Here is a 25624-nt window from a genome sequence, read left to right on the forward strand (position 1 = left end):
AAAACAACCCCCAAGGATAGCCTGGGATCCCCAAGAAAGATACCAAGACTCAACAAACTTATATTAAAATTAAACTTTAACTTATCTGATGTTATGGTTGTGAGTTTGGTTATTAAACTTAACGTTTAATCTACCTAATAGGGGGGTCCGATTAACCAAAACATCTCTTGAAGAAACTAATCACATATGATTAGGTCAAAACACTTTTCAATTCACTTTTTAAACTATTATGTTTTAGGTTTTTTTTTTTTCTCTTATAAATTAAAGTTGGTTCTTATGGTTATATTCATGGTTTGAAAGGAGGGTCAGATGACCGGTCTAACCAGTTGGATTGTCATTTACTAGCAAAAAGTGTTTTGATTCGCTTGAAAATCATTTTTGTAGTTAGATCAAATTGAACCGCTTGGTTCGAATAATTCAGTAACATAAAAACCTGAATTTAACCTATCAACAAAAAGAAAAATCAATTTTTTCAAAAAAAAAATACATCATCAGTATTTAAATTCAATACCTCATTTATTAAATTTTAGCATTTATATGAACAAACTAAATTAATTTTTATATTAAGATAATTAAAATCATATATTTAATGATAAATTATTTTAAATATTATTTTTAAATAATTAATTAATTTAACTATCCATTAGATTGGATTACTTTTTTTAATTAGATTGATAGTCAATCCGATTTTAAAACATTTGATTATATATGTCGAGGTATCTTTCTCTTCACAGGATACTTTGCAACTAAATATTCAGAGTCATTTGGGCTCTAGCTTTGTGTTAAACTACTAGTTTAACTGTCGCTCGCTTATACGAAATATATTTACCCTATTGGGCCTCTGAACATCTTTTTGAATCTCAGTCCAAGAAATATGGATTCGGGTATTGATTGTTTAGACTTTTCCTTCGCCTTAATTATAGATTAAGAACTATAATTAGTCATGACAAATTATAATTAATTTACTAATTAATTAATAGGCCAAACGACTAGTTCCACCCAAGTTTTAGCTCAATCTTCAAAACACACTCATAGTATTTTAAAAACTCAAACATCCACTTATGAGCTAACCCCCATTAGAATTTTTTGTTAGAATTGAAGATGAAATCTTTATTTTATTACTAAATCTTAAAACTCTTAGTTTGAAAAACTGATAATTTTTTTTTTAAAATTAAGTTTAAAAAATTCACTTTTTCTCTATTTTTAGGTTTCATCTCTAATGGCTTAAAGAATTCAGTTGTTAATCTTTTCCTATAAAAATCATTTACTGATTTTCTTTGAGAAATGACGATCTTTTGTCATGCAAATCTAGATGATGAAGCTTTATCACATCATTCAAATGACACTTCATCATCCTTCTTAGGGTGGGTGATCATCTTTTGGAACCGAATCTGAAAAATAGGAAGAAAGCGTTAACTATCGACTAAAATAGTGGTAACCGGAGAAGAGAAATAAACTCTATTGATGAAATATTAACTTTTCAAACTTTAGGTGAAAGTGAAGTTGTTAATTTTTAAATACCAAAGGACTATTTCCCACCCAAGGTATGTTTTTTTTCCAAATTCCCTCTGTTAACTTTGAAAATCTCATTTAACCACCCATGGACCGTTAAACTTAACTGAGTCCGTTGGTCATATCATTTCCCCCTCCCCCCTAAATCTTAAAAACTAACACTTTCCCCCCAACCCAAGTTTTCAAAAACAACATTTCCCCCTTAGGGTTTCCAAACCTTCAGATCTAATTTTTCCAGCGATGACTGACGATCTCCAAGCACCTACTCTCCCTCTTCGATGGCCCCTCCTTTCGATCGTATACTTTCGACACTGTATAGAGTAGTCGTCGACGAAGACAAATCGTCTTCATCTCGACGAAGATGCTTCGTCTTCGTCGACGACGACATCTAGGAGGGGAAGACATCACACGACTGGAAAGAGGAGACTCCGGGGAGGAAGAGACGTTGTCTGGAGATCGTCAGTCGTTGCTAGAAAATTCAATCGAAAGTTTGGAAACGCTAGGGCGAAAAATGTTGTTTTTGAAAACTTGGATTGGGAAAAAAATTTTAGTTGTTAGGGTTTGGGGGTAAAAAAAAAATTAAATTTAAGTTTATTTTTAATATTACAAATAAAATGATGATTTTACCCTTTAATCCATCAACCTGACATTTTTTTTAACAGTCTATAGGTAGGTAAATAGACTTTTCAAAGTTAACGAGGAGGAATTTACAGAAAAAAACATACCTTGGGTGGGAAATAGTCCTTTGGCCATTTTTAAAATATGAGAAAGAAAATAATATTAACTTTTAAGAGATTTAATAATAAAACGATAATTTTATTTTTATCTATAATTAAAAATTAGTTAGGTAGGGTGTTTAAGTTTTTAAAATACTATAGGTATATTCTAACAGTGCATTAAAACTCGGGTGGGAAATAGTTGGTTGGCCTAATTAATACTAGGGTTTGGGTGTCACGGGGATTTAGCCGTTTCGAAGGATTTCAAGTCTGTCCGTCTGTATTACGCCAAGTCCTATTTGGTTTCGGACTTTAGGTTTTACTTAACAAAATTTCTCCTTTTCAATTCAAAAGTGCTTTTTGTAGGCGGCTAGGGTTTTTCTACTTTGCATATATTTTTTTATTCTCTACTTCTCTTTTTTGTTTTATTGATGAAGTTCTGAGCTTTGATTATTTGCTGAAGTTTTGAGTTTTAATGTTCTATTCTTTGAATTTTCGTTTTGACTGTAGTATAAATTTGGTTTGCCTTATACGAATATTCGTTGTTCGTCCTCAACCTTGCTTAACTGATTTTGTTTTACGGGTTTTTTAAATTTCGTTTGGTTTTTGTTAGTTGATTATTTTCCTCGACGAGATTCCATTTTTGCGCAAAGCTTCATCTGGGTATAATTTGATTATGCAGTTAATTTTTTTAAATTTGATCCTGATTTCTTCATAAACATTTTACTTTTTATGTAGTTTGGAATCCAAATTTTATATATATTGATTTCGAAATTTAGTATATTACGGGCGTGATTTGAATCTCGACCCTAAAAATTTACCAATATGAGTTTTCCCAACCCTAGCGCTTCTTTTTTGGCGCCACAGCAAGTAGACAGTGATGCCATTGGTGTCTGGCCTCAGTATCAGATGAATGATGGGCAACAATATGAGCATAATCCTCAATTTGATCAATCACCTCCTTTCAAGAGACCTAGAAACTTTGAAGAGAATCAATCAAACACTTCAGTATTTCCTAGGACGAATCCATCTTTAAACCCCCCAATTAATAAAGGAACAACTAACATTTTCTTCAAGACGCGTGTCTGTGCAAAATTTAAGCAGGGTACTTGTAGGAATGGTGAGAATTGCAACTTTGCACATGGTCTTGAGGACTTAAGACAGCCTCCTCCCAATTGGCAAGAACTCGTAGGAGGTGGAGGTGGCCGTGTTGAGGAGGATCGATCATTTGGTGGTGCTGGTGGTGGTAATTGGGATGATGATCAGAAGATAATTCATAAGATGAAGTTATGCAAGAAGTTTTACAACGGAGAGGAGTGCCCCTATGGTGATAGGTGTAATTTTCTTCATGAAGATCCATCAAAGTTTAGGGATGATTCGGGGAGGTACAGGGAGAGCTCAGCAATAAGCATTGGGACTACAGGGCCACCTTTCGTGCATGGGGTCAGTTTTAATTTACCGGATAGCAACAGGCCTGTCAGCAACACTAGTATCAAACCTGTATATTGGAAGACAAAGTTGTGTTCTAAGTGGACAACAGGTCAATGCCCCTTTGGAGAAAAATGCCACTTTGCTCATGGGGAATCAGGTAAATGATGTTAGATTATTGTGTTTGACTTAATTGTGATTATATATTTAACTTAATTTGGATATGATCATGGTTATTGCATAAAAAAAAATTGGAATCTTTTCTTTCATGTAGATCTCTCTTTTGGCCTATGCTAGTATGTTGATGGTATTATTCCCTAGAAGCAGCGTTAAGTCCATCTCTAGGAATTTATAACTTATATCGCGTGCTCGTTAGTTTTGTCCTTAGCACCTACCATATTCAAAGTTAATCATAAGGAACAACTTTGAATTGGATAAGAAATGATTATGACTTCTGATTCAATAAGTTTGCTCTGGCTGGTTCTGCTTATACTGCCCTGGTTCTTTATTGTCTTGTCAGTGGTGTTTGGAACGGGATGATTGAGCTGTAAATTATCAGCACCACTGTTACCATTTTTTCTTTTTTTCATTTTTATGTATTTGGTAGGACTTTTGATTGTTAAATTGTGATTTGTAATGGATCTCATTAGGATAATAAGGTTTTTTTTTGCAAGTACTGTATTTGCTAGTGCTCACTTCCACTGTCACTTGTGCAACATAAGCATGCTATCTATATACTACATATTTCATTTGTAAAAATTGTAATGTTTCTGAGGTAATAGCATGTTTCTGACATCGATATGATTAATGGATAGATATTGGTTTATGTAGTTATGAATAGAAAGGGAATAGGGATTATGGACCTTTGTATTTGGTTTTTTATAGATCTATTAACCAATTTGTTTTTCTTGCCAAGTTGTGTTGTTCACTTTGGTTATTCCATTGATTGTGTTGTCGGCATATTCATTTAAGTATATATGAGAAGGCTACAAAACTGGATTAGTAGATTAATTCAATGTGTTTAGGTTGATAATACGCAAGCAAATCCTTTGCTTTGTCAACTTTTTCCCTAATGTGAACTGTTTTGTGCTCAGAATTACAGGTAACCAGTGGACGCATTGAAGTGGAAGCAGGGAATGCGGGTTTCGTTCCAACAAAGCCTCAATTGATTCCTATTAATGATTCATCAACTGCAGTGAACATGCCTGCTTCGAACAAAGAAGGGCAGGGCAAGACATGCTTATTTAAGTGGAAAGGACCAAAGAAAATCAATCGGATTTATGCAGACTGGCTTGATGATATGCCCTTGGTGCACAACTGGTCTAGTCAAGTTGAGAGTTGAGTTCAAGTAGAAGGTATATTTTAAACGTTAGCATATTTGCTCTAATAGTTAAAATTTAAGTCTTTGTTCTAGTGATTGTCTTAGAGGCTTACAAAATTGCAGATTGTTTTTGCTTGATGATATACCATAGGTTAATTTGGTTCATTGCCTTCTGAAATTTTTTTTTTCCCCTCCTTGTCATGAAAAATCTGTGTAACAGTTTTGAATTGATCATTGTTTCTTGGAAATTCAAATAAGACAGTGCTTGAAATCAAAGTGTTTGAGAATACATTTTCTGGAAAAAAAAAAAATTTACTTCTCAACTAAAATGCCTGATTTCAACATACTAATTTGATTTTAAACCAAAAGAACAGATTAAATATCTTAAACACAATATTAGTCTAACTAAAACTTATTTATATTTTAAATTCATGCAAGACTAGACATGGCAAGGTGGTCGGGCCAGGCATTTATATTTTAAATTCATGCAAGACTCTTGATAATTACTAACTAGTCATTTGTGAAGATAAAGCTGAAACCTACTATGACACTAAATTGAATTCATATGCATTTGTGTTTATTGCATACCATCGATACAAGTTTGACAAGTATTTGTCAAGTATCATTTTTATGCGTAACTAATGGTTTTATCTTTGAAAGATGGAGCCGGTCAAGTATGTAAGTTGACGAGTTTCATTTATGAATCTAAACAAACGCCACAAAGCTAAAACATTCGTTTAAACAAAACCATCAAAGCTTTTGGTTTTATAAAAAAAAATGAACAAGAATATTGTGTGCACAATACTAAGTGAGAGCGAAATGATATTTCTAATGTTGTAAATCTAAGCTAGTATAAGGCTTGGGACATTCAAGCGTTTCTTCTTGACAGGCCTTAGAGGGTTTGTATAAACCACTGAATTTATGTTGTAGTGTCTACATGGAAAAATGTTGAAGACACTCAGCACGGAAGAATTCGAAAGGATTTCTCATATCAAATGATCAATGTCTATTTTGGGGATTGTGTATACGGGCAAGATGCAATTGTTTGATTGCATGAAACTTAAGGATATAAAATTATTAAATATTATAAAGTTTATTTTATTATACAAGGTTTTGAGAATAATTTAATGTGATAATTAATGTTTTTAATTAAAATTTTAAATATACTTATTAAGATATGATAACAATTCAATGTGACAATTAATATCTTTCTTTTATTATATTTTCAAATATATCTATTAACCACCATAATTGTTAGATTTTCTATTACATTTTCAAATATCCCGCTTAAGATATAATGAGAAGTTTTAGTTTCGGATTCCAATCATTTTCACACAATATATTAAAATAATAATATATTATTAATAATATTATTATATAAAATATATTATCCTATAATTAAATATTAGATATTAAATATTTAATTATTAAATAATATATTATTTATTTATCTATTTTAATTAGTATTATTTATTAGGCCAAACGACTATTTCCCACCCAAGGTATGTTGTAATGACAAGTTTTCACCCTTTAATTATTGAAACATCAAATAACCACTCATGACCGGTTAAATTTAACGAAACCCTAACCCCTGAAAATTTAATCTCATTTTCCCCCCTAAAAGTTTAAAAACTAACATTTTTTCTCTAAGCTAAGTTTGAAAAAATTGCAGTTCCCCCCCTAGGGTTTATTTTCCGAACCCTTTCACTTTCTCTGGTGCCATCGCCGGCCATCTCCCCCTCCCGACGGTTTCTCTTCCACCGACGGCCCCCCTCAACTCCACCCCAACCCATCCGACGCAGAGAGACGTCGTCTGAGAAGACGATCGTCTTCCCAGATGAAGACGACTCGTTTTCCCAGAGGACGACGAGTCGTCTCGTCTTCTTCTGGGAAGATGATCGTCTTCCTAGACGACTGGGAAGACAAAGAACTTCGTCTTCCCCGACAAAGTTCTTCGTCTTCCATGGCTTCTCCAACGCTGATCAGACGTCCAAATGGGAGGAAAAAGATCGTCGGAAGGAGAGGATGCTTCGGGAGGGAGAAGCCATCGGCAATGGAGCTGGAGATGTCGCCGGAGATTTCAAAACGAAACCCTAGGGTGAAATTGCAATTTTTTAAAACTTAGGGTAAGGGAAAATTGTAGTTTTTAAAGTTTATGGGGACAAAAGTTGATTCTATTTTAGTTTATTTTTAATATTATAGAGAAAATGACGATTTTACCCTTATCACCGTTAGGGTTTTGTTAAATTTAATCAGTCATGGGTGGGTGTTTGGTATTTCCATAGTTAAATGGTGGAAACTTGTCATTACAGCATACCTTGGGTGGGAAATAGTCGTTTGGCCTATTTATTATTATCAATGAATATCACTCAAAATTATTTCCTTTGGTAGAGCTAAGTTGGTTCGGGCGGGTAATTGAGCAAGCCTCTCTTCCAGTTTCAACCACCCGAAAAATCTGCTTAGGCACTATCCAGCCGCTCAGCTGTTTTCTATTACGTCTTTAAACCCTGTGAGCCACTCAATGGAACATGAGAGCTATCCTCACACTCCTCTCTTCGTCTTCTTCTTCTTCCACATCTCTTTTTCTTCTCTCTAATAAACTATTTTCACTCTCGAAACTTTCATTAACTCCTTCTTCACCAGAACTACAACCACCATGTCCATTAACCTACAGTCCCATGCCTTTGCTGGCAATCCTATAAGATCAAAAACCCCCAAGTCAAATGACCCTTTTTCATCAGTCTCAGCTTTTGATTCTCTCAAAACACGACTTTTAGACAATACCCTCCTACAACAACCTTCTTCTCCTGATTTCAAGGTCTTGCCTTTCAGAAAAGGCAGGCCTTTAGCCTCATCTACCCCTGGTGAAATTTCCCCGAGTTGGCATCTGGGTTGGATCAGCTTGCCTGATTGCAAGAAATTATTGGAAAGTTGTGGGGCGCAGTTGAGTGAAGACTCTTTAGTTTATCTGGGTTCACGCTCTGAGGAGGATGTGGTGTATTGGGCTATCGATGTTTCTGGAGAGGATAGCTTGGTTCCTGAATTAGGTAGAAAGCAATTTTGCTTTGTTGAGCTGAGGACGCTTATGGTGGCCACTGATTGGGCTGATGAGCAGGCCATGGGTGAATTAGCCATTGCTGGTAATGTAAGTGTTTATTATTATTATTACTGAAGAACAGAAAGAGAGAAAAAATTGAATCGGCTGGTTAGCATTTGGTATTTGTTCTTTTGTCAATGGAGTCTGTCTTTACTGTTGATTTCATGTAAACGCTTGAACTGTTTGATCTATATGGTTAGTGGAGTTAGTTTCATCTGGATTATGTACTGATGTATATACCCCATTAACAGTCATAACATGCAGTCGACTGCCAACATATTGTTGCTTGATCTGAATTTTCATCTGTCAACTGAAGTCAGAATGGAAAAATGATTTTAATTCTATGAGCAGTTTGTTTAAAAAAATGGGTGGAGATTTGAGGGAAGTTAGTTCTTAAATCTATAATCTATATGATGTGATGGTGTTATGGACCTTATGGTGCCATTGAATAATAGAGTTCGGGTCTATAGTATTACTTTATGCATATGTGCCTGATATGCCAGTATTTGATTTGTTCAAATGATAGACGTTGGACATTAGTAAGAGAAGATACAGTTTAGCCTGGGAAGTGATTCACTTGTGCCTAATATGGTGTCTCTTGCTTGGAATAAAAAAATCACTGTACTATTCAGAACAATTGCATGTGTTGATATTATGATTAGAATAATTTTCCTTTTGAGTTTTTTAAGATTTTCTAAGGATAAGGTTGTTAGTTTGCTGTTCTATCTTATTTAATTCAGGGGTATTCAAGATTTACTTTCGTGCTTTAAAATATTTTCTTTGACATACAAGAAGATTTATGCCTGTCTTGAATGGTGTTGCATCTACCCAGAAGGCTTGCAACTATACATATTCTATTCTTCTAACTTTATATGATTTTACAGCATCTGTCCCCTCTGATAACCCAAAAAGAATCTCCTGTTTGCTCTTCCCTTTCCCTCTTCGTTTTCACTTTCCGATTGAATTGATGATTTGATTGCTGCTTTGCACCTTAACTGTATCAAATACTACAAATTTTCCCTTTTGACAACTTATTTCTTATGGTTGCATCTATGGCCGTTCATGACTTTTTATTAGGCCAGGGCACTGCTGGAGTGGCATAACTTATCACATTTTTGTGGAGTTTGTGGGGCAAAAACATTTCCCATGAAAGCTGGGAGGCGTAAGCAGTGCTCAAATATTAGGTGCAACAAGAGGATTTACCCTCGTGTTGATCCGGTATGGTGATTGATGCTCTTATCTTTTCATTTTAACCACTGTCTCTATTGGAATTTATATATTCAAAACACTGAATGTTACCTTCCTTTCGTGGATCATGGTGCTGTCACTACAGGTAGTCATTATGTTAGTCATAGATAGAGAGAATGATTGTGCACTTTTAAGCAGGCAGTCTAGGTTTGTCCCCCGAATGTGGAGTTGTTTAGCAGGTTTTATAGAGGTGTGTGTATTGCCAACTTAATATTATCTCTCTCTTTAAATCTTCCTCTCGTAGCTGAAACTTCTCATTTGAATACTTTCCTTGTCCTTAGCCAGGAGAAAGCTTAGAAGAAGCAGTGAGAAGAGAAACATGGGAAGAGACTGGCATTGAAGTGGGAGATGTCATCTATCATAGTTCTCAACCATGGCCTGGTATCATTTCCACCACTTCTTATGTTGTTTCTTCATTTTTTGGACCTGCTATGTTATTGCTAGCAAATGCAAAATGCAGTTACTCATGAAACTATGACAATTAATATATATAAATGAAAAATGTATAATGTTGCTAGTTTACATGAAAAAGTTTTAACTTGTCTGGGCTGTGCGAAAGTATACCCAGGCAAGTAGGAGCTGGTTATAAAATATTTATGTTGTAGCTTCAAACTATGTGGGACGATATTGCCTAATAAATCATTTTCGATAATTTGTTCTCTAAGCTAACAAGCAATTTCCATGCCCTTGGAAAATCTGCAACTTGAACCATACTATTCCTTAACATCTTTTAGTACACTCGATCAACCATCTCACTTGAATGTTCATGAAAATTTCCCCAATTGATATTATGTTAGGATTGTGAAACTTCTTTTCAATCCAATGGTCAATTTCTATTATAAATATATATTTTGGGTTTTAAAAGAGAAGGAGAAGAAAATATATTAGGGTTTTGTTTGAGGGCAGCCATCCTTGGCTGATTTAGGAAGGTCTCCAGCACCTTGAACGGCTGGAAAATGGGAGGCCCCGAACTCTTCAAAATGTTCGGTTTATCTTTGTAATATTTTGATTAATGAAATAGTTTTAGTTTATTATATTTTTTTGTGTTTTAATTTTGTGTTTTAGTAGAATAAGAGCTGAGTTTTTAACAAAATGATATCAAAGCATTCGATCCAGTGGAGAGGACAGATGATGGTCGAAAAAGTGAAGATTCGCCGGAAAAAGTGAAGAGTAGCCGAAAAATGTTCACAGAGAAGGCTGAATTGAAGAAGAATCATCACAGGGAGAAATGAGTTTGAAAGTGTAAAAAGAGAAGAAGAGGAAAACAGAAGAAGAAGAAGAAGGTGAAGAAAATGAAACGTCGGCGGAAGCGGAAGAAAAAAAAAAAGACAGAAGGGAGAAAACGCAGAGAAGAAAGAAGAAGAGAAAAAGACGAGAAGAAGAAAAGAGAAAGGAGAGAGAGAAAAGATAAAAAAATAAAAGGGTGGAAGGTAGTGGCGGTTGGTTTGTTGGAAAAAGGAGGAGAACTGTGGTTTGTTGGGAAAATAGAAGGGAAGGCAATAAGTGGTTTCTTGGAAAGAGAAAAAGAAAAGATGCGGGGCCGTTGAAAAAAGAAAAAGGGTGAAGAAGCAACAGCAGAGAGAAGGGGTAAGGAGATAAAAAATAATAATAATAATAAATTTAAAAAAAAAATTAAAAAAATCAGAAAAAATTATTAAAAAAAGAAAAAAAATAATTATATAAATATCCATCTCGAAGACAAGATGGTTTTGAAGGAGAAGAAAATGTTAGGATTGTGACACTTGTCTTCAATCCAATGATCAATTTCTGTTATAAATATATGTTTTGAGTTTTAAAAGAGAAGGAGAAAAAATATATTAGGGTTTTGTTTGAGAGCAATCATCCTTGGCTGATTTAGGGAGGTCTCCGACGTCTCGAACGGCCGGAAAATGGGAGACTCCGAACTCTTCGAAATGTTCGGTTTATCTTTGTAATATTTTGATTAATGAAATAGTTTTAGTTTATTATGTTTTTTTGTGTTTTAGTAGAATAAGAGTTGGGTTCCTAACATATTAACTTAGTATGATAGTAGTGATCTATAATATAATGGTTTGTTGTCTTTGTCAACAGCATCTTTTAGTTACCACTCCATCTATAGCATCTATTTGCTGGAAACATAATTCATTAAAAGAAAAGGAGAAAACCTTTTGTATTCATCTAAAAGTAAGTGAACCACGTCTTGCATGATTCTCTTCTATTTTCTTATGAGTATTGTTGGCTTAAAGATCTGTTTAGTTGTCTTACATAGTTTTCTCTTCTTATGGCAGTTTCTCTTGTTAACTGTAAGATCTTATTTGGTCTGTTTCAGTTGACCCGAGTAGCATGCCATGCCAGTTGATGGTTGGGTTTTTTGCATACGCAAAATCACTGGAGATAAATGTAGACAAAGAAGAGTTGGAAGGTAATCGTAAAATTTAGAATTTATACATGTAATCAACTACATTGACCCTCTTATGTCCTCCTTTCAAAATGAGAAGTTACATTTTGCAGATGTCACTCCACGTGTATGCTCTTACTCTTTTCTTTTTATTATAATCTTTTCCAATTTTTTGTGATGTGTTAAATATATCTGTTAAAATCTGGTGCAAAATCATCAAAATATCTGTAGAACATGTCTCAATAAAGCTACATCTGGACATTTCAATTTTCATGTTTGTAGCTCAGATAATATGCTCATGGCCTTCTGTCTTGCATGTTCATGCAAGTATAATAAATTGAACAATAATTTCAGTTCTTGACTTGGCAAAGTAAATATTTTGAGACCTCATCTCTTCAGATGCTAAATGGCACGGTAGAGAAGATGTAAAGAAGGCATTAACATTTGCTGAATACAAGAAGGCACAAAGAACGGCAGCTGCAAAGGTGGAACACATGTGCAAGGGAGTTGTGAAAGGACAGAGCTTAGCAGCGGATTTTAATGTTGAAAGCAGGGAACTCTCTCCAATGTTTATCCCAGGTCCCTTTGCGATAGCCCACCACCTCATCTCTTCCTGGGTCAATCAAGATGTTGCCCCAAATGGTGTCCAAGTTCAAACAAATCAGTCTAGCAGTTCTATGTCAAAGTTGTAGTGGTGACCTGTATTGAACTCAAGCAGCTGTGAATCTATGATTTATATTCCTTACTACATTTTTTTTGTTTCTCTTTTTCGTATACTATTAGGTATTGGTGATAATTGTTTCTGGAGCTGGTAATGGCTAGTTGGCACATAACTAAGATGGAATTTTTGTCTGTAATTTGTAGTGCTTTGTTGCAGACCTATAGAATAGAAAATTCAGACCTGTAGAACAGAGAATTCCAGTAGAAGAATGCCTCCAAATAGATTTTCAGAATACTCAAGATAACAGATCCCTCACAAGAAAAGCTTCAAAATAAGATTCAAAACTTCCAGAATGTAAATTTAACAAACCAATTGTAGTTCAATATTTAATGTGAAGGGAAGTAACAGCATCACTTCCTGTAGTAATCACAGCATCTAATTACAGAAATTAAAACAACCAATGCAAGAATAATCCAATTAATCAAAACAACAGAACAGCATCAAATAAAAGGACACAACAACAGAACACTAAAGCAATTAAGTTAACAAAGAGCTCCTATGAATTTAATCAACTCTGGAGAGTCTTCTTCCCCCTTTTCTCTCCTTCCCCACACCACACACACCCCCCCTCCCCCCTTTCTCTTCATACCTGTATTTATAGGCAGCCTCTCTCTTTCACTTTCCTCATGGCTGCCTAATTTCATGCTCAATCTTCTGCACACGTTGGCCACTTTCCCACTAGCCACTTGCTGCACTTTCTCCACTTCCAGCATTTCATCTGAATTTCCCAGAATATCCTCATCAGCCTTGCATCCCATGATACTTTCAGCTGGATCATCTTGTGGGCTGCCCTTCTGTATGTTTGTTTTGGGCCTGCGAAAATAAACTCTGGAAATGAGTCAGTAAAATTCTGAAATGAAATTAAAGCAGTTCTGCACAAGTCTTACTAATGGAATGAATCTTGGTTTTCACTTGTTTATGTTACTTCTATACTGGAAATGGCCATTGTCAAAATCAAATATTTTTTTCATGGTCCGACACGCCATTTTTCTGTCACGTGTCTTTCTCTGGTAATGTTATGGTGATCTTCTAGTAGCAGCCCTTCATTAGCAAGTTAATATAAAATAAGAATGGTGGGAATAATACAATTGTATCTAAGTTATCTAGTGTACCATTTGATTTGATCTAGCACAATTTACAGTTGATCTGGCCAAAGCATCCATGGGATCTATGCGTTTCTTAAGAAGAGGATCACCATCTGGTAAAAGGCCTTGCATCTCATCTGAAGCAAGGATTACAGCATTTACAGCCCTGACCAACAGAACATGAATGGCAATTCTTAAGAGATTCTGTGCCCCTTCGATGTCTCCTCTGTTCATTGTTTCGATTATAGGAATTATAATATGCTCCATGGTTGCAGCATCTGGCAACACAACTTCAAAGCCCTGCACATTAAGATGATAACGCCATTAATCAACACCCAGGCAGAAAACTGTTTCATCTGTTTATCCACATCTTTTGCTCTTTTGTCGAAACTCAATTTTGTTTCCTGCCGAAAACAGATCAATAACTAATGAAACTAGTTTTTTTAGATCAATTAGAAGGTAATACCTGACTCTCTAGTTGTTCTTGATAAATTCCAGCAGTCAAAGTTTCATGTGTAGCAAGCACCCCAATCCGGACACCACTTCCAGGTTCTAATGGCTTTAACTTGGCTTCCTTAAGCTCCCTGGTAACACACTCACCAATATGGAGAAAGGGCACCGAACATCCCTCGGATATCTCCTCATGCCAAGCATGTGAAACATGGCAAGGCATAACTATGCAACGAGCGCCAAATTGCTCGAGAAAGGACCTTTTATGCAGCAAATTCTCGACGATAAACCCACGATTTGATTTGTTTTGATCTCCTGTTCTCTTTAATGAATGAAAGAGCTCATTCTTCAATTCTGGGTCATAGCATAGAACAAAAGGAACACATTCTTTGGCATCTTTTGAACTCCACCTAACAAGCTTTTCCAGGAAACTAAGAGTTGCAGAAACAGATACCCCTCCAATGATACCAACAGTATTTGCTCTTTTCACAGATTTATAAGAACCTGAAAACTTCTTAAGATTCCGTAAATTTCTACTCTCACTGATCTGTGCTTGAAATGGAGATGATTGTACAGCTGCAGATGGACATGTTCTTGCTCTAAACTGAGTCTTATTCTTGTTTAAATTACTTAGAAAAACAGAAGGACAATTGACTGTATGGGAAGAAGTAAACATGCCTCCATCAAACATTCCGGGCTGCTAAAAGCTTCTATAAATCCAGCAGCTATACGTAATCCTAAGAATTTCACAGCCAAAATCAGTGTTATAGCTATATTGCACCACTAGAAATCCTGACACCAAAACCCACGTGAAAGAATCTATTTAAAGTGAAGGGTTTCTTTCAGAATCGAATTCAAACAACAAAAAGAAGCCTCACAAAAAAAGCAGATTTTGTTAGATGAATGTACTAGCGGAATAGAGACAACGATATAGATAAAGGAAATCAGAAACTTCTTAACTCTGAATGTCTTACATACAACAGCTAGATGCATACAACACATGGAGTAACCAATCATAAGTAGGTGGAAAGAATCTACATAATTGTCATCCAGTCACCTTTTGCCACAGCACTCTGTAAATAAACAGGCCTCAGTGCCTGAGTGGTACTGCGAATAAACAGAGAAAATGGTGAGATGACCAATGAATGATCGCAAAATGGAGCATGACAGATTTTGTCCTATGTTTTAAATCATTAATGGGTTCTAAATTATTGAGTAAGATGGTTATCTTCAACAACAGAGAGGGACATGAGTCCTTAGATCTGCCGACACTGACAAAAAAATTTTCTGTCAATCATCTTTTTACTTTGTCTTATTATGATAATATTGTGTATGAATCTCTTTATTTTAACTCCATTTGCGGTCACGAAGTTGTTTATAGCCATTGATGGTCATTTCTAATATCTAATGGTGAACCTGTGGCTGGGAAAATGAGTATTTTTGTGGACCCTAATTACTGGGTGTAGGTGAAGCAGTTTTCCCTTTGGAAATGATGGTTGATGAGACTCATAGCAAGAAGACACTGATTTGTCTTGTCACTTGAGAGTCTCCTGAGATAATGGCCTTAGCGAGATATATTTTGACACCTCATTCTCCAGAAGGTTGCAAGAGTGTTGTCAACATGACGGCTTCACCGGAATGAACAGTTTTCAGGTATTGGATATCTTCACTAATACATCCCACCATAAGAGATGGTGTATGATCCACAGAGCTTGGTCTTGAAAAATGATTTAATTAACATTCAACCAGCTTAAATTTAAATCAAATTTGAATTAAAAGAGTTTACTCAATTCAACTCACGAATCAAAAAATAATTTTATTTGATTCAAGCTTAATTTATAATTAAATTTAAATTATGTCAAATAATTTTTAAAATAACATTATTTTATCTATTATTAAATTAAATAATATCATTATTTATTAAATAGTGAACTCGAGTCACGAATCCTGACTATAAATTCGAATTAAATTTAAATTGAATCGATCCAAACTATTTTTCATTCTAATCAAACTTAAACTATATTTAATTTTGACTTGTCAAATTTGAATTAAATTATTTTTAATTTGAATCAGACTCAAGTTGAAGAGAATTCAGGCACGACTTGGTTCGGATCCATTTCAACCCACCTCTTTCATGTTTGGGCCATCCGTGCTAATCAATCTTCTTCTTAATGCATGGGCTGCCGATCAGGCAGATTGGCCCAGCAAAGCGAAGCCCAGGCTTAGATCCATCCAAATAAATAAGACCAAAACGGCACGAACCATTAGAATGGGACCGCCTCTCTTACGAAAGTTCCTTATACCACGTGGCGAGATCCTAGTGGTTAATTTTTAAAGATCGGTCATCTCAACCCCAACAAACGAGGAGATGATATCTCTTAAACAAAACGCGAGCACACGGTGTAGTTTCTTTTTCACTTCATCAATCTCTACGATTCTTTCCTTTGTGTTCCTTCTACTTTGAGTGAAAGATGGCGACTAGTTTCTTCAGGAAGCTGGCAAAAGCCACTCCAGTTGCTTTCAACAATGCATTCGGAAGCCAACCCAAGTCCACCTTCAGTAAAATTCGACTCCCCTTGGGTGCAATTGCCGCAGTTTCTGGTGGAATCTCTTACTACTACTACTTTTCATCTCCAAATTTGGTGATTTCTCTTGCAAAATCAATCTTCGTTTTCCTCAAATTGGCCATTTATTAGATTGGGTTGATTAGATCATTTGCCTGTATTTGTATATTTCTTAGTGGAAGGTTGTTTTCGTTCTGCTTTAAGCTGGATTTAGTGATTGTTGTTGGTACACTCATGATTTGGTTAATTCGTTTTTTGGAGTATTTTAAGCTGGTATAAGTTTTTATCTGGGAGGAAATGTATTTGATTGTTTTCATTACTTTTCTTTTTGCTGGTGATTAAGTTCGTTGATCTCTGATCAGGGTTTAACCTTTGTATGTTGTAGTTTATTATTGAGATAGGCATTTTATATGGTTTGGATTATGTTATATTTAGGCTTTGAAATGAGTACTAGGGTTGATGAGTTGATAATATGCATCATGTCATGGTACATCGTTGACGTTTCTTCAGAATATAGAGCTCAAATTTGTTTTTGCTTTTCAATTACAGGTTCACTTAGATCAAATCAATGAAGTGAAAGGTCCAAAAATTGGTGAGTATCTTTTACTAAAATTGTAATGTCAGTGTAGCATGGACTTCCAGTATATTAGAATCAAGTCATTGAAAGTTTGATGACTATATTACTTTGGTCAAACTTTTATTTTCGATTTAAAGCTGTAGCCAATGTCCCCATTACTTCAGTGGACGTTTCTGTCTAATTTCAGCTCTCAATCCTGATAAGTGGATTGAATTTAAGCTGCTAGACACTGCAAGAGTCAGCCACAACACTCATTTGTTCAGGTATCTTGATTCACTTATGTTTGCAAATAAGTATCATAAAATCACTGTTATCTACTCAATCATTAATGTCAGAGCATGTCTGTCTGGACTTATCTCTGGTTTTGATGCATCTTTTCTTCTGTGACTCCATGGACACCAAAAGGGTGAGTCTGGTGTTATCCTTGCTAATGATGACACAATTCAGTATTACTCTGAGAGGTACAGAACCTTGTAAAACAAACACCTGGATGATGGAACAAAATTCATTCCAAAATTAGAATTTCTCATGCAATATCTAAAAGTGAAAAAAGTACATTACTCATGCTTCTTCCAATTTTTTTTATTGATGAAAACCCCCTTATACTGTCTCACATCATTAGTATCTGATATATGTGATAGGTTCATGTGTAACTATCTTTTTTTCTTCTATGATATATTATTGGATGCATGTCCTAACTTCTGTAAAGTTATGATGTAAGTTTGGATTATTTATGTCACTAAGATATCCCAATAACACATTTTATTTTATTGAATTTCCTTGGGGAAGGGTTTAATTTATTTTAGTTTACATGGAATTGAAGCTGAAGTTGTTAATTAATGTGGCAAATTTATCGTTGTCCCCAAGATGAAATAGAAATGATTCGATCTGAAGGAATTGAGGGTTCCCTGTTCTACAAGTGTTAAAGAAGACCAAGTGCCTGTTATTAAAAGCAATAAAATTATTTAAACTTTGAGAAGATCATGGTGAAACTTTTAAGTTGGCTTCTTAAGTCCCAAGTTTGAAACACTTTTTCAGAGTGGTTAATTTTCTTATCCATCTCCTCAAAATGGCAGGTTCTCATTTGATCCATCCGCTAAATTGGGTTTGGATATTGCATCATGCATCCTTACAAGGTATGGTTTACTTTATAATCTGAGATGGATGTAAGATCCCTACAGATTTTCAAGAAGAATCTGATTTTTATAATTTAGAGATATTGGATAAGAGTCAAATGGAGTCTGCTTTTGCATTCATCTGCTATATGTGGTATCATAACTGCAGGGCCCCATTAGGACAAGATGCTGAAGGGAAAACAAAATATGTCGTACGGCCGTAAGTCTTTCAGTTCTAATCATACTTTGATTATTTGAACTTGCATTTCCAGTTATGTAGCTTGGTCACTGATTTTGAAATTTGCCTTTTATGCTGTCTGATTTTTTCATGGTGAGGATGGTTTTGGTAAAAACCTCATAATATATGAATTTTCATCAGTGACTGTTCAGCTGTTCTGGGTTATCTCTCTCACTCTCTCCATCCCCTATGCCAAAGTTGGGGGGAGGAGCTAACTTGTTGCTGATTCAGATGTTTTTGTTCTAAAATGACTGGATGATGTTTCTTGCCGTATTGCAAGAAGTTCTTCATATTGTTCAGTTTTATCTATTTTATGTCCTTTATGTTTCTTTCTTAGATAAGTATCTTGTGCTACTTCTGTCCTTTATGTTCAGGTATACTCCTATATCGTCCCCAGATTCCAAGGGATACTTTGACTTATTAGTTAAGGTATCTTGTTATAAATGCATTTTTTCTCTTTCTTTTATCAGTGTCCACTTTCAAAGATGTCCTTGGACATCAATGTAATGATCTCTAAATTGCATTTGTCCACTCCTTTATATTTTTTCAGGTGTACCCTGAGGGAAAAATGAGTCAACATCTTGCAAGCTTGAAACCAGGGGATGTGGTTGAAGTGAAAGGGTACTTTGCTTGCATTTTAGATGAATTGGGAGGGATTAAATTGTACATTATCCTTATAGTTGAATGTATTTATTTCTTTCAGGCCCATTGAAAAGCTCAGATACTCTCCCAATATGAAGAAACACATTGGCATGGTAAGAACTTAGATTATAGTTGCTAAACATAATTTGTCTAGCTCAAAGAAGTATTATGAAGGCAGTGTTTTATTAACTATGATATTATGACAGCACAAGAAGTGTAAGGCTATAAATAGCCCTGAAACATTCATTGTCCTTACCCATCTGGCCATGCCATTCACCAAGTTATGTGATTTCATCATATATATTCATGACATATGCATCTGAAATGAGTGGTTGCCTGGCGTTTCAGTTCTTACCACATGTCAAGGATAATTGATGGCATATTCTTTTATTTCCATAATGATATCACTCCTTGTGCACATGTACTTTACTTTTCATTTGAATTTCTAGTTCCTGTCAAAAATTTTGTTAACTTTCTCTGATAATTTGCAATAGAACCATGATTCTATAAATTTTGATAACACTGTGTGATTTCCCTTCTATTGTTATGTTCTTCCAGATTGCTGGTGGCACAGGTATTACTCCTATGCTTCAGGTCATTGAGGCTATACTGAAGAATCCAGATGACAACACTCAGGTAAGCATCTTATTGTTATCTTTCTTATGATAATGGTATGGTCTGACTGACTTTTTTTTCCCACTACTCTGTGTTTGAAACAAAGGTCATTTATTTATTTAAAGTGCTTTCCTTAGCAGATTTGTCTGTACTATATCTCTAACAGCGGCATTAATCTCAATAGGTATCATTGATTTATGCCAATGTTTCACCAGATGATATATTGCTGAAACAGAAGCTTGACATTCTTGCAGATAGCCATCCAAATTTTAAGGTACTGGTTTTTAGCATGCACTTATAGTTGTATTAGTTTAAAAAATGCATTTTGTCAAACTAAAACTACTTTTTTTTCGGATCGAAAATTGCAGATATTCTACACTGTGGACAAGCCATCAAAAAATTGGAAAGGAGGTGCAGGTTACGTCTCAAAGGATATGGTCATAAAAGGCTTGCCCAGTCCAAGTGATGATACTCTTATTCTTGTAAGGAACTTTGTTACTTTTCTTCAACTGAACTTTATTAACTGAGTTAGCTAGATATGAGGCTAAATTGAGTACGGTTAGATCCAAATTTAGATTCTCTCTATGAGTAGCAAGCAATTGGCCAAACTCAGGATTCTTCATAAGCAAAATAAATTTTATTGAATATCAGTTAGAGCTTTCTGCAGGTTAAATCCTCATAAACCTTTTTCAGATAGTCCTTTACTGCTTGAGTGATAAACTCCTCGTTTACATCTTCGTACCCTTGCTCCAAACTAGATTAAGGCCATTGAGAATATTTCAAATTTCTGTTACTAAAGCCAACAACTCTCTCAATGTCATGCCTACTGATACTGCCTGTCAATTTCTGAATTATCTTGGACCTTCACATGCATCTCCTTCTCTCTCACTTTATCATCTCTCTCTCTCCCTCTCTATCTCTCTATATATATATATAAAATATATATATAAAAAATATATATATATATATATATATATCATGAGAATTCTTTTTAATCCCACAAATGTCAACAAGAAATTAGTTTTTCCAAACAAGCTACTGGATACTGTGTTAGGAACCTGATGAACCCAAGCTACTGCTGGAATTCAGAGAGTGTGGTCTCACCTGAAGTTCTGCTCTGTTGTAACCTCTGTTCCCACACACTCAATGCAGTCACAGAATAATTTGTAAACAGATAACTTATGCCAATAGCTTGAATGAAACAATAAACTTTCATAAAGGAATTCAATAGTTTCCGCTTACAAGCATCAGTCTGGAATTAATCCACTTACAAATTCAGCATATGAAGATCAGTCATACCCTACTAACTAATAACCTTAACACAATAAAACCAAGTAATACTCTCCCAAGTTCCCTAGGCAATTATAGAGGCCTAGTACTCTCCCAAAACCATTTCCTTCTGCTCTCCCCCTCTTCTCCGCTTCCCTGCTGCTTTATATTGTTATCTGTCCTTTTCTTTTCTGCTGGTGGTCCTAGTGCCTGCATGCATGCCCTCTGCTCCACTATTGTGCTGCCACATGTCTCTGCACAAATTGATTTGTTGTTAATCCTGCTGTCGCCACGTGTCCCATCTTCCAGTGCTCTCTTTCTCCTGTTAATGTATACTCGAGACCTAACATACTGTAACTGGAAACCACCTGAAAGATTATAGGTCAAACCATACCTGTCATATAAAAGTTTTAAGAATTGGGATGAGGTAGCAAATTTTGAACCCTGAATCAATTAATTATGCCTGTTTAGGTATGTGGTCCCCCGGGGATGATGAAGCATATATCTGGTGATAAGGCTAAAGACCGCTCACAAGGGGAGGTATGAAAAGGCATATTTTATTGTTGTTGATCACTGATTCAAAATTTTTCAGTCTTTAATGTGGTTTCTTAATTGCTTTGCTGCAGCTTACCGGCGTACTCAAGGATCTTGGATATACTGAGCAAATGGTCTACAAATTTTGATAGATGGAGACATCTCAGCAAACCTCATTCTATACTTTTCAGTCCAAATTTTATGTAATAAATTATGCGATGACCATATGGTGAGAGGAATTAAATCCCCAAATGTTACATCTTAAGAGCCAATCCTGATCCGAACATTTGAATTTGAAAGAACCTTGTTTATTCAAGTTTAGTTGTAATTTATTGTTGAACAATAAGTTGTGGTACTGTTTAGCAAATCCAAGCTTTCAGCGGTGATGAAGTTGATGGTTACTGGATTATAATTTCCTTTGACATCAGTCTTTACAATCAGCATTGTAAATAGAATCCTTGTTAGCTTTCCAGATTCTTTAGTCCTTGAAATGGAGTCTCAGAGTGAGGGGGAAAAGTCTCAGGTTTTTACTCTGATGGAAGATGATTAAAGAATGAAGTGAAACATTTTCATTTTGGAATTAATAAAAGTATATATTCAATTTTTATGTATAATTTTATTTAATATATTATAAATAATAATATCTTATTTTATTTTTAAATTTTAATTATTTAATTTTTATAAATAATAATATATTACTTTATTTTTAAATTTTAATTATTTAATTTTTATACATAAAAATTGTACATGAAGGCAATATAAAGAAATGATGATTGCTGAAAATTTTATTTCTTTCACTGTTACGATTGATCTCTCCGTCACTTCAATGTCAACAAAAATACTGACGGATACTTGTTGATGTGTAGTGTACTGTAGAATTTTCTTTGGCCATTACTGAAAAATGGAAGAAGTACAAAAGCGGAACAAGTACACTGATTGTGTCTATTTTCTCGCGTCTCCTTTCACCTGCAAGAAGGTTTCTTCTCAACCATCAACTTAGCTTCTTTTTTTTTCTTAATTTCTTCTCTTTTTGTTTGTGACATTTTTCTTTTTCTTTCTTTTTTTTTTTAAATTTATTTTCAATTTAACAACTTGCCTTTCTAGGCCTACATTTAAAAGATCTTGGATTCTAGAGTTTCTTTTAATATTCCATGATCTCAATTTTTGCATTTTCTTTTACTTATAGCTCATTTAGCATCTGTTCTTTTGAGTCTTGGGTTCAATTGTTGTGATGGTGATTTGTGCTTCCGTTTGAGTTCATCTAGGGTTTGATTCTCTATTAGTAGTGTCAATTTTTACGATCCGAAATTCATTATTGATACTATTGTTTCATTTATACCTTGCACCATAGTACATTTGTATGATCAATAAACCTAATTTATACATACTCGTTTGGTTCCAAATTGGGTTTCTTTCCATGTACTTGATTAAGTTTGTTCTTGGTTTTTATGTTTTGTTTGTTCTTGCACTCCAAGTTTCACTGTTATAGAATTTCTGCATCTTTTTATATTCCAGCTGCAGTAGTTTAGATCATTTATGTTTCGGCTGCAAGAATGATAATCTTTTTCTTTTCTTAGGGGATTGATTGTGAGTATCGGCACTGTGAAATTGCAAGACTTAACCCAAGGGATTGTTGGTACTGGTTAGCTGGGAACTGTATTAATCCAGCCTGTGGTTTTAGACATCCTGTAAGTTCCTATTCGCTTGTGATATATGGTTTCTACCACATGTTGATTAGAGAATTGTGCCTTTGTATATCAATTCTTTTCCTCATAATTCTCCATGTCACATCCTGTCTTTGATTTCGAAAAATACTTTGTAACATTGTGATTAGTTTGAATGTCAGAAATCTTATCTGCTAATAGGATAGGCAAATGTCATTTGTTGTCTAAAGCGTAATTTTAATTTAGTACATTGCATTTTTAGTGTTATCTTTTATATTCTATGTTTCTGTATTTTTTTCTGGTGGATGGTTGTGTTTCTGGGTTATCAACGTTAGCCACTGCTTCAACAATGAAGTCACTCGATCTATATTTTGTTGCTTTAACAGCCACTGGACGGGCATCTTAATGAAGCACAATCTGAATTTGGTTCATTGTCTTATCAATCTTGCATGTCTGCAAACAAGATCTCTGTTCCGTGTTTTTTTGACTTCAATGGCTTTTGCAACAAAGGTGACAGGTGCTCCTTTTTGCATGGTCCTGAATGTAGTGCACCTGATGGAATATCTTCAAGGATAGCGTCTGCAGTTACTGATGCTCTTCCCACAGAAAACAAGGCACTTACAGGAGATAACACTGGGTCAGCAGCAACAGAAAGATGTCCAAATCTATTGGAAACTTCCACAAAGCCAGCAGTGGTTATGAGCATTCAGACCAAGGATGATCTTCTGCAATCAGCTCCTAGAAGCATTCCACGGCAAAGTGCCTCGCCACAGATGTCTCTATCTGAGGGTGAAGAAGCTGCTGCTATTAAGTCAGACCTAGAAGTTCCAAAAGAATGCCCTGTGAAAATTAGATCTAATCGATGCACGGATTGGAATTCGAGGGAACGAGTGAATGGCTACATTGAGCTGGATAGGCGGTGGGAATCATCCCCAGGTTTTGATGTTCTTGTGGATAGTGACAATGCATCAGAGAATTTGGGTTATTATGATGATCCAGAGTACTTACAGGCCATGAATAGGAAGCACAGGGGTCTTAATAGCCATTTTTTGGGTTTTGATTTGGAAAACCAAGTTGAGTATGGCCTCACATATCCAGATGCAGAACTTCTTTATGAACGCCAGATGTACTGTGGTTATGATTGTGTGGATGGCTGCATTCTTGATAATGTCAGAGAGACTTCAATCTTTGCTAGAGAAAGGGTGTTGGATTCATTATTTTCTAGAAAGAGAAAATTCTTGTTATCGAAAGTGGCAGTAATTGACTGCAACCTGGATCTTCGAGACTATCTGAGGAAATGCAGGGCAGTGGATGATCACTGCTTTATTAATTCATCAAGAAAGCATGAATCATGTAGATTTTTTCAAAGGCAAGAAAGGCCTCAAAGGCATGTTATTGGTCAGCGGCTGCACAGAAGATGGGAATCAGTAGTTGGAAAGAATTATATTGAGTCATATGGAGACAATGGAACTCTTTCAAATGGTGCCAATCAGCGAGAGTGGCTGAGGTATTCACAAGCTGGAAGGTTTAGGCAGAATTCTAAGGAAAATAGGCTGGCAAAACTGCGCTTGCGTTCATCTGAAATCTCTAAAAATCCTGTTTTAAGGGAGAGGAGATCTACTGATACTTCTACTGCATTTACAGGACCCAAGACTCTTGCTGAGATTAAAGAAGAGAAGAAAATAGTGGTTTCTCTGAGAAAATAGGGCATTCAACTTCAAGCATAAGATTGGCTGACTCTCAGGGAACAACCTCTTAGTGAAATCCTCGATTAAAAAAAGAGGCTGTGACTTTGAGGGACAACAATACTAGCAGCCATTGGCGTTCATATAGAAGTTCTGCATCTGAAGGGGTCATACTCAACTTGGTTTTCCAAATCATAAAACTTACCCAGAAAAAAAAAAAAAACTAGCAGCCATTTTATCTGGACTTCTGTAACATCTAAATTCCCCGGATATGTCCTTGCTGAAAGAAAGTTCTTAGAATAAGCAGTTGGTCAGGCTATGACTATATACTTCTATCAGAAATTTGGTATCACTGCTCGTGTTGAGCTTGTCTTGATTTTATGTGCAGAGCTGCACATCTAATTCAGTAAATTTGTAATGAGACTGTCACTTTTTCCGCATATAACAATGACTCTCTCATTAGAGATTAGCTTGCTCTTTAAAACTATTTCTAAGCGATTTATGTTTGCTCTTTGTTATAATCTGTCATTTCTACGTGATTGTTCTTTTGACTGCATTGAAGAACCAACTCATAACACTCATCTTTCATAAATCTGTTGGTGTAGAAGTTTGTACCAATGAGAGTAAACTTAAGTAGTAGGATATTGGTGAAGCTCCGTTAAATCGTTGAGGCATCTAGGGGATCTTGGAGATCTCCAGTTTTGTCAAATAAAGAAATAGATGATGCCTTAAATCCGTTGGGAAGGGGGGTGCCCGGCGCATCTGT

At 35.3% G+C, this 25624-nt stretch overlaps 5 protein-coding genes across 11 annotated transcripts; 4 read left to right on the forward strand and 1 right to left on the reverse strand.

The window, feature by feature from the left end:
• The first annotated feature begins 2479 nt into the window (after positions 1 to 2479).
• On the forward strand, positions 2480 to 5253 carry LOC123199975 (zinc finger CCCH domain-containing protein 39-like). Its single transcript, XM_044615035.1, has 2 exons — positions 2480 to 3816; positions 4751 to 5253. Exons 1-2 carry the CDS (start codon positions 3054 to 3056, stop codon positions 4996 to 4998), a joined length of 1011 nt encoding a protein of 336 aa, XP_044470970.1. The 5' UTR covers positions 2480 to 3053; the 3' UTR covers positions 4999 to 5253.
• A 2191-nt stretch (positions 5254 to 7444) lies between these two features.
• On the forward strand, positions 7445 to 12449 carry LOC123200537 (nudix hydrolase 19, chloroplastic). The gene is made up of 6 exons (XM_044615740.1): positions 7445 to 8122; positions 9152 to 9292; positions 9408 to 9512; positions 9604 to 9703; positions 11631 to 11723; positions 12099 to 12449. The coding sequence occupies exons 1-6, from the start codon at positions 7634 to 7636 to the stop codon at positions 12389 to 12391; spliced, it is 1221 nt and encodes a 406-aa protein (XP_044471675.1). The 5' UTR covers positions 7445 to 7633; the 3' UTR covers positions 12392 to 12449.
• Positions 12450 to 12715: 266 nt separating this feature from the next.
• On the reverse strand, positions 12716 to 15140 carry LOC123200538 (aspartate racemase-like). Of its 7 annotated transcripts, none has more exons than XM_044615745.1 (4): positions 13972 to 15126; positions 13616 to 13805; positions 13168 to 13248; positions 12716 to 12972 (listed from the first exon to the last, which is right to left on the reverse strand). In XM_044615745.1, the coding sequence occupies exons 1-4, from the start codon at positions 14644 to 14646 to the stop codon at positions 12929 to 12931; spliced, it is 990 nt and encodes a 329-aa protein (XP_044471680.1). In that variant the 5' UTR covers positions 14647 to 15126; the 3' UTR covers positions 12716 to 12928. The 7 variants fall into 7 exon arrangements, with proteins under 7 accessions (XP_044471680.1, XP_044471682.1, XP_044471681.1 ...); XM_044615747.1 differs by having other exon boundaries at positions 13168 to 13233; positions 13972 to 15125; XM_044615746.1 differs by having other exon boundaries at positions 13168 to 13233; positions 13533 to 13805; positions 13972 to 15123.
• Positions 15141 to 16346: 1206 nt separating this feature from the next.
• Positions 16347 to 21981, forward strand: LOC123200481 (NADH-cytochrome b5 reductase-like protein). Its single transcript, XM_044615677.1, has 13 exons — positions 16347 to 16597; positions 17069 to 17111; positions 17284 to 17359; positions 18173 to 18232; positions 18381 to 18431; positions 18824 to 18878; positions 19000 to 19070; positions 19153 to 19204; positions 19650 to 19727; positions 19891 to 19980; positions 20075 to 20188; positions 21447 to 21515; positions 21602 to 21981. The coding sequence occupies exons 1-13, from the start codon at positions 16427 to 16429 to the stop codon at positions 21656 to 21658; spliced, it is 987 nt and encodes a 328-aa protein (XP_044471612.1). The 5' UTR covers positions 16347 to 16426; the 3' UTR covers positions 21659 to 21981.
• A 311-nt stretch (positions 21982 to 22292) lies between these two features.
• On the forward strand, positions 22293 to 25379 carry LOC123200480 (zinc finger CCCH domain-containing protein 32-like). The gene is made up of 3 exons (XM_044615676.1): positions 22293 to 22485; positions 23087 to 23197; positions 23560 to 25379. The coding sequence occupies exons 1-3, from the start codon at positions 22411 to 22413 to the stop codon at positions 24877 to 24879; spliced, it is 1506 nt and encodes a 501-aa protein (XP_044471611.1). The 5' UTR covers positions 22293 to 22410; the 3' UTR covers positions 24880 to 25379.
• The last annotated feature ends 245 nt before the right edge of the window (positions 25380 to 25624 follow it).

The sequence above is a fragment of the Mangifera indica genome, chromosome 17 (assembly GCF_011075055.1).
Source record: "Mangifera indica cultivar Alphonso chromosome 17, CATAS_Mindica_2.1, whole genome shotgun sequence".
Lineage (NCBI taxonomy): Eukaryota > Viridiplantae > Streptophyta > Magnoliopsida > Sapindales > Anacardiaceae > Mangifera > Mangifera indica.